Source organism: Pongo pygmaeus, chromosome 18 (assembly GCF_028885625.2).
Source record: "Pongo pygmaeus isolate AG05252 chromosome 18, NHGRI_mPonPyg2-v2.0_pri, whole genome shotgun sequence".
In the NCBI taxonomy this organism is placed as follows: Eukaryota; Metazoa; Chordata; class Mammalia; order Primates; family Hominidae; genus Pongo; species Pongo pygmaeus.
The window spans coordinates 45,263,112-45,271,598 of NC_072391.2; the positions used below are offsets into that span (position 1 = coordinate 45,263,112).

General features: G+C 42.3%; 1 protein-coding gene across 1 annotated transcript in view; it reads right to left on the reverse strand.

Moving 5' to 3' along the window:
- ABCC11 (ATP binding cassette subfamily C member 11) overlaps positions 1–8,266 on the reverse strand; it is a 67,534-nt gene extending 59,268 nt beyond the window's left edge. Inside the window, exons 1-3 of the mRNA XM_054452499.2 lie at positions 7,818–8,266; positions 6,421–6,557; positions 3,124–3,282 (exon numbers count right to left, since the gene is read on the reverse strand). Coding sequence (XP_054308474.2) covers positions 3,124–3,282; positions 6,421–6,557; positions 7,818–7,916 — 395 coding nt within the window. The 5' untranslated portion in view covers positions 7,917–8,266. The remainder of the gene's footprint in view (positions 1–3,123; positions 3,283–6,420; positions 6,558–7,817) is intronic.
- Positions 8,267–8,487: the final 221 nt, after the last annotated feature.

The window sequence follows — 8,487 nt, forward strand, 5'->3', positions numbered from 1 at the left end:
TTTTTCTGTAAATGCTTCAGTATATATCTCTTTCAGATAAAGTCCTTTAAAAAACCATAGCATGGGGCCAGGCGCAGTGGCTCATGCCTGTAATCCCAGCACTTTGGGAGGCCAAGGCGGGTGGATCACATGAGGTCAAGAGTTCGAGACCAGTCTGGTCAACATGGTGAAACCCCTGTCTCTGCTAAAAATACAAAAATTAGTTGGTACAGTGGCATGCACCTGTAATCCCAGGTACTCGGGAGGCTGAGGCAGGAGAATTGCTTGAACCCAGGAGGCAGAAGTTGCAGTAAGCCGAGATCATGCCACTGCACTCCAGCTTGGGTGACAGAGTGAGACTCCATCTCAAAAAATACAAAAAACAAACCAAAAAAAAAAATAGTAACAATAAAATAACACTACAGTCGGGCGCCTGTAGTCCCAGCTACTCGGGAGGCTGAGGCAGGAGAATGGCTTGAACCCGGGAGGCGAGTTGAACCAGTGAGCTGAGATGGTGCCACTGCACTCCAGCCTGGGCGACAAAGCGATACTCTGTCTCAAAAAAATAAAATAAAATAACACCGCAGTAGTCTGTATTGAAATTTCTCTAATTATTTAAACATGTCTTTATAAAGTTAGTTTCTCTGAATCAAGATCCAAACAAGGTCCACACATTGCATCTAAAGGAGAAATCTGATAGAACTCTTGAGTTGCATTTTAATCTGTAAGCGTTTCCCCTTGTCTGCATTTCTATGCCATTTATTTGTTGGAGAAACTGATTTTTATTTATCCTGTAGGATCTCCCACACTCTGAACTGGACTGATTGCATCTCCATGGTGTTGTCTAACATAATTGTTGATCCCCTGTGCTTCCTAATAAACTGGTCATTAGACCTAAGGCTTAATGAAATCCAGAATTCCAGCTGTTTGGCAAAAAAAAATGTAAGAGGTGATGTAGTATACTTCCTGTCGCCTTACATCAGAAACCACATGATGTCTGGTGTCCCACTTTTAGGAATGTTGGGGGGGTCAGTGGGTTAGGGTGTGTCAGCCTGACTCCTTCATTATCAAGATCTCCAACACTGATGACCATTGCCTAGTGCCACCTCCATAGTGCTGGAAAAATGATGAGTTTTCTAATTCTTCCATTCCTTCTGTATTTCGTAGTTTGCGTATATAGTGAGACCTCATCTTTAAACAAAAAACAAAAACAGAGTGATTGCAAAAGTGTTTGTAGACAGACATTGTGAGTAATGAAATTAAAAAGAGAATCAGTGAACTGGAAGAGAATGGAAGGAAATCAGGAGATCTTGTACTCACAATGGTTAGAGAAGAACAAGCAAACTCACATTGACTTACCTGGTTACCTATTAAGCATCAAGTGTGTTTCCAGGTACATTATTATTATTATTATTATTATTATTATTATTATTATTATTATTTGAAATGGAGTCTCACTCTGTCACCCAGGCTGGAGTGCAGTGGCGCAATCTTGGCTCACTGCAACCTCCACTTTCCGGGTTCAAGCTATTCTCTGTGTACTTTAAAAAATGAATTTATCACCTCTTCTGTTTCTTGCAACAATCCTAGGAAGGACCATGAAATAAATTTATGATCCACTTTTTTTTTTTTTTGAGATGGAGTCTCACTCTGTTGCCCAGGCTGGAGTGCAGTGGCGCAATCTCTGCTCACTGTAAGCTCTGCCTCCTGGGTTCACGCCATTCTCCTGCCTCAACCTCCTGAGCAGCTGGGACTACAGGCACCCACCACCATGCCTGGCTAATTTTTTTGTGTTTTTAGTAGAGATGGGGTTTCACTGTGTTCGCCAGGATGGTCTCAATCTCCGGACCTCGTGATCTGCCCGCCTCAGCCTCCCAAAGTGTTGGGATTACAGGCGTGAGCCACTGCACCCGGCCAATCCACTATTTTATACATAAAGACACAGGGCCCAGAAAGGGAAACTTGTCTGATATCATAGTAAGAGGTGAGATTCCGACCAATATCTGGCATTATCCAAAAAGTATTTCCTGGAACCATTTCTTTTTTTCTTACCTAATAAGTCTGAGAAGGAATGGGTCAAAGTTTACCCAGTTTCTGTACTCCATGTGAAAACATGTGCCTTCAATATGTTAAGTTGCTTTGTAAATCTCCAACACCTGGCTATAATACAACATTTCACAAACTCCTCTGACTACTGAATGCTCTTTATGGGGAGGCTCTTATGAGACTATAATTTCCAGAACACATTTGGAAACTCATTTTCCACCTAGTATCTCTCATGAAGCAGCTAGAGGTAGGAACATGAATACAGGATCTTTAAAATCACATATTCATATTCTCCCACCTTTTGTCCTCATATTACCGTGTGTGGTGGGTGGTACAAGAAATTTAATCACACAACTAGTTAGTGGTGGCTTGAGCATTGGGAGACTGGGCCACTTACCCAAAGTAATACTCAGTGCCCCTGTTGAATGCCTGATCCAGAAGAGAAAATCAAAAGGGACTAGAAGTGGTGATTTCTAACTTTCTTGGGACAGGTGTAGTGGCTCACACCTGTAATCCCAGAACTTTGGGAGGCCAAGACAGGTGGATCACCTGAGGTCAGGAGTTCAAGACCAGCCTGGCCAACATAGTGAAACTCCATCTCTACTAAAAATACAAAAATTAGCCGGACGTGGTGGCAAGCGCCTGTAATTCCAGCTACTTGGGAGGCTGAGGCAGGAGAATCACTTGAACCCAGGAGGCGGAGGTTGCAGTGAGCCGAGATTGCACCACTGCACTCCAGCCTGGGTGACAGAGAAAGACTCCATCTCAAAAAAAAAAAAAAAAAAAGTGATAAAAGTAAAAGAAAAAAATGAAAAATAACTGTCTTGGGTTCACAAGCCTTTTGGTAAGTCTGATTAGAGATGTGAATTCTTGCTCCAGAGAAAGATCTCCAGCCCGTATGTACAAAATATCCATACCATTTTAGGAGATTCATGAACCCCAGGTTAAAAACCCTCACCTAGTATGAGGCCTCTTCCTACAGGAAGAGCCAAGTTGTCTGGGATGGACCCTCCCTACCACCCTTAGGCATCTCTGATCGTTATCCCACCAAGAGATTGTCTTTTAACCTATCCACTGGTTTGCCCAGCGCAGCTTCACCTTTGGACATTTTTGTCTGAGGCATCATGGACTGACAGTGGAGGGATGGTGTTCTCATCTAAGCGATTCCGTAAGCTTTGGATCATGAGCGGGGTGAGCCACGACACAGTGAGGTAGGAGAACAGACCAGCATTGTCCAGGGGCTGGGGGGCAGGAAACCTAGTAGAAGGGCCACAAGGATAAGAATGAATTCAGGATCAAGATTTTGCAAGGATGAATGACAACCATATGAAAACACAACGAGGTTACCCAGATCTACACACAAACATGTTTTCATGACTCTTATTTGTAAGTTGAAAACTATAAACAACAAAAGTACCCATTAACTGAGGAATTATTTAAACAAAAAGAGAGAAATTATGATCTACCCATACTATAGAATGCAAATGCAATGTAGATGTTTGGGTTTTTTTTTTTTCAATAAGGTTTGTTTATATGTGAAACACAGGAAGAGTTCCAAGCAAAAGCCAAAAAAAAGGCCACTTGCAGATTAAAAACTCAGTATTGGCTGGGCGCAGTGGCTCACACCTGTAATCCTAGCACTTCGGGAGGCCGAGTAGGGTGGATCACCTGAGGTCAGGAGTTCAAGACCAGCTGGACCAACATCGTGAAACCCTGTCTCTACTAAAAATACAAAAATTAGCTTGGTGTGGTGGTGTGCACGCCTGTAATCCCAGCTACTTGGGAGGCTGAGGCGTGAGAATCACTTGAACCCGGGAGGCACAGGTTGCAGTGAGCCGAGATCACGCCACTGCCACTCCAGCCTGGGAGACAGAGCACGACTCCGTCTCAAAAGAAAAAAAAAAACTCAGTATTTTTTTTCACTTATATAAAAAAGGAAGAATGAGGGAAAGCAGACAAAACAGTATGTACATTTATATCACATTGCTGATAGTGGTTGACATTGAAAAAGGAGCTGGAGTTGGCAAAGAAATAGGAAGAGAGGTCCTCATGGCTTTAATTCTTCTGTGAAACTTTTACAAACAATAAAATTGAATACATACATAATTAAAGATGATAAGGTATTATCTTTAAGACTGATTTACAAATACCAAAAATGACTAAATTAGGGTATTGGGATTATGTGTCATTTTTCCACTTTTTTTTTTTTTCAAAATATTGCCTTTAAGGTTATGTGTTTCAATGGGAAGAAAATGCAATTCGAAAAGAGACTTGAGGAGAAAGATGGGAAGATGAAAATGCCGAACTTATAAGATTTCTTTTGGGGGGTAGGGGAGAGGGACTATGACATCTTTTCTCCACCCTTTCATATCCTCACAGCATTCTCAACAAGGCTGGCCACATGCAGTTGCCAGGGATATTGGAGCAAGGAGCGGGTGAGGGGAGGGCAAGAGATTGTACCATTTGTGATCACAAAAGACAGGGCAAGACATATGAGCCAGTGCTAATATCTCAAAGCCCCAATAGAAACAATATATTTATCTAAGATGAGGTTACCCAGGTGAACAAAAGTACCAAGGTTCTTTGTTCTTGGTGGAGATAACATAATTCAATATGGTAACAATGCAACTAGTACTGACAGAAGCTCAGATTTTAAAAATGGGAAAACAAATGCAGTTTGTTGATAGATAAAAATCTTAGAAAACACGTTGGAGAGAAGGGGAAATCGTAAACACAAAATGAACTTTTGGTGATTAAACGCTGAAGAGTCAGGCTAACAGAGCGTTAAGGTCTTGTCAATAAATGACAAATGGATGAGTGTGTGCATGCTTACGGGAACGTGATTCTGTAGAGGCCCCTGAAAGCAAGGCTGTACTAAGTTAGAAAGCAACTTGGTCCTAAATTATAAAGTATTCCTATGTTGCTTTAGTATTTATTACAATAAAAAGGGTTTGTAATATGTTCTTTATACATAAAATACCCAGCCAGAATCATTACTGCTAGGAAAAGAAAAAAACAACACATATTAAATGGCTGTTTCTGCTATGGATGATATTTTAAATTGAAAAGTTCATTTTAAATTATTTTTACAGAGAAGACTGTTTTCAGCTGTTTTTATATTGTACATAGTCTTTACGTAATCTACTGGCATACGTTTTGTTGAGTGTTTAATGACTGGATATGTTCCACCAACTTTTGAAATAAAAACCAGTGTTTTATACTTGTACATAGTTTTAAATTCTATTAAAATTGGCCGGGTGAGGCAGCTCATATTTGTAATCCCAGCACTTTGAGAGGCTGAGGCAGGTGGATCACTTGAGGTCAGGGGTTCGAGACCAGCCTGGCCAACATGGTGAAAACCGTGTCTACTAAAAATATAAAAAGTAGCCAGGCATGGTGGCGGGCACCTGTAATCTCAGCTACTTGGGAGGCTGAGGCAAAGAATCACTTGAACCTGGGAGGTGGAGGTTGTAGTGAGCCCAGATCACGCCACTACACTCCAGCCTGGGCAAGAGAGTGAGACTCCATCTCAAAAAAAATAAAATAAACAAACAAACAAAATTTTCTTGTGACTTTTTTTCTGTTAAAAAAAGAAAGCAATTTGGGGATGATTACATTAAACTATGATTGATTCGGGGGTATACATTGAATTTCTTCCATTCTTAAATATAAGGCTGATAGCCTAGGGCCTTCCTGTGGCTCTTAGTTACTCCCATAACCAAGGCTGGTGACCTTAATGTGGCCTTTGAGAACCTGTCTGATCTGCCTGCCTCTGCAGCCTCACCTCATGCCACACCCACATCACACAAGACTCTCCAGCGACACTGGCCTTCTTCTTTCTCAGCTCCTGGACACATCGTGCTGTGTTCCTTGCCCCTCTAGGCAAGGCTGTCCCATAGGCTGTTCCTCTATCATTCTTCTCCTACTCTTGCTTAGGAAATTCTTGTTCTCCCTCTAGGTGTCACTCAGCTTAAGCCACTCAGAACCTACCAAGTTGTCATGGTTCTCCTGTCCCCCAACACTTGCATACTTCTTCACAGCACCTTCCTCAAACAGCTTGTAATCATGTCATGCACAAGTTTATTTGCTTATTGTCTTTCTCTCCCATGTGAGGTCCATGATGGCAAAGATCACGTCTGTTTGCTCACTGTTCTTCCCCTGTGATGTAGCACAGTGTCTGGCACATGTAGGTGCTCAATGATCCTTTCTGAATGAATAAATAATGAATGAATGGCTATGACAATATGCCTCCCTGGTGTGCCTCAGGCTGCTCTGAAGGCATTTGGCTGTGTAGGGATGTAGTTATGCAACCTTTGCAAGAGGTCTAGTTGGGAGGGTTGGGGTTCATTGCCCTGGTGGATACAGCTGTCTCCCACCACCCCCATCAGGACTCACCTTGGCTTGGGGCGGAAGGGAATCATGGTTCTCAAGGCAGCATCGTACTTCCCCCACGGTGGGACAGCTGCCCTCCCTGGAGCCTCAGGATTTCTCTCTTGCTGACTCCAGGGGCCATCTTGGAGAGTGTAGGTTTTCTTGGAAAAGAAAAACAAAAGAGCATCAGTTTCAAATCTCGTAAATTCTGTCCTTAGGGAATGTTGGACCAGATGCCCATGGAGAGATGGATTTTTCCATCTCCTGCTTCCTAAAGAAAGGCTTCCATACTGGGAATAAGCAGGGGACTGAGAGTCAGGGCAACTAGATCCTAGCACTCGCTCTGCCCCACATTTGCTGAGTGAGTCTGGCCCAGTCACTCTACCTCTTTGGATTTTTATCTGACAGTAAACAATTTAGACAGGAATAAAGGGTGCCATAGTTAGTTACCTGCAGATTGAGGGACCAAGTCACTCTTTGAGGGTAAATCTACTAAAAAGAAACCAACAAGTAAAAAAGCAAATCCTAAAATATTGTATGTTTCCCTTTTGACAACTAAAATAAAAGGACAGGTAATTTTTAGGACTTCATATAGAATAAATAATATATTCTATATAAAATAATACTATTTTAAAAGCACAGCAAGGATTGACAGAAAGAGATTCAGAATAGTGGTTACATCAGGTAGGAAGGGTTGGGGAATGAAATGAGGGAAGACCAATTGCTGCGTGTGATTGTCAAGGTCCAAGCTGATGTATTGGTGATGGGTTTGCAGATGCTTATTATTATTATTATTATTAATATGAGTAAATGCATAGATAAATAGGTAATAGGTGATAGATAGAGAGATAGATACAATCTAATCTCTATACAATCTTATGCATAGAGATATGCATAAACCATGAAGGTGTGCCATGATGACGGATTATAATTGATCTCATTGTGGAAGCCTGAGGTCTATTTGAAAAAAATCAAGAGTAGCTGGGTGGGGTGGCTCATGCTTATAACCCCAGTGCTTTGGGAGGCCAAGACAGGAGGATTGAGGCCAGGAGTTCATGACAAGCCTGGGCAACATAGGGAGACCCCCATTTCTGTGAAAAATTTAAAAATTAGCTGGGCGTGGTGGTATGTGCCTATAGTCCCAGCTACTCAGGAGGCTGAGGTGGGAGGATCATTTGAACCCAGGAGGTGTCAGTGAGCTATGATTGTGCCACTGTACTCTAGCCTGGGTGACAAAGCAAGACCCTGAGTCAAAAAAAAAAAAAAAAAAAAAAAAAGAGAGAGAGAGAGCGAAAAGAGAAAAGAAAAAAAATTCAAGGGTAAATAAGTATGGGAAGAAATTGTTTGACGTAATTTATGACCATGGAGAATATTCTGCCAACTCAGTTTCCTGGTGTGCTGATGCTAAGAGATCTACTTACATAACTAAGTCCCGAAACCATGTCATCGCCTATGTCGATGCCAAGATTCACGAGGCCACCAGAAGAGTTGGGCACCCAGTATGTCCTCTTCCTAGTCATTTTCAGTTCCTGCCAATTCTTCGTTTCCCAGAATCAGAGAATATGAAAAGACAGCAGGAGTTAGAAGCAGCTTAGATCCCACCTTGAGCAGCCAGAAGAGGGGGCACTACCCTGCAGGGAGCATTTTGGGGCCATGCAGAGGTTTGGGTGCCTGCTCTTTCCTCTCCTTAGCATGTGCTTGATCCCTCTTTTTAAACATCTTCTCAGGCCTCAGGCCCAAATCACTTAGTGAAACCTTCTCTAACCACCCTCCCCAACCCACCCCCAATACCGCACCCTTGATCCTGGGCAATCTCCTTTGATCTATCAAATCCCTGCTCGTAAAATCAGTCTTCTTGCTTTATCCCAGTCTGTAACTGTGTATTTGTTTGAATCATTATTTGTTCAGACTTCATTTATGCACTAAACAGAGAGCCTCATGAGCACAGGGACATGTCTGCTTTCCTCGCTGTTGAATTTCCGGGGCCTGGAACGTGCTGGGAGGACAGCAGGTGCTCAATAAATGAAGAATGAATGGACGCATACGTGAATGAAAGAAACATCATTTTTCCCTCCTTTCACTCTGGGTTTT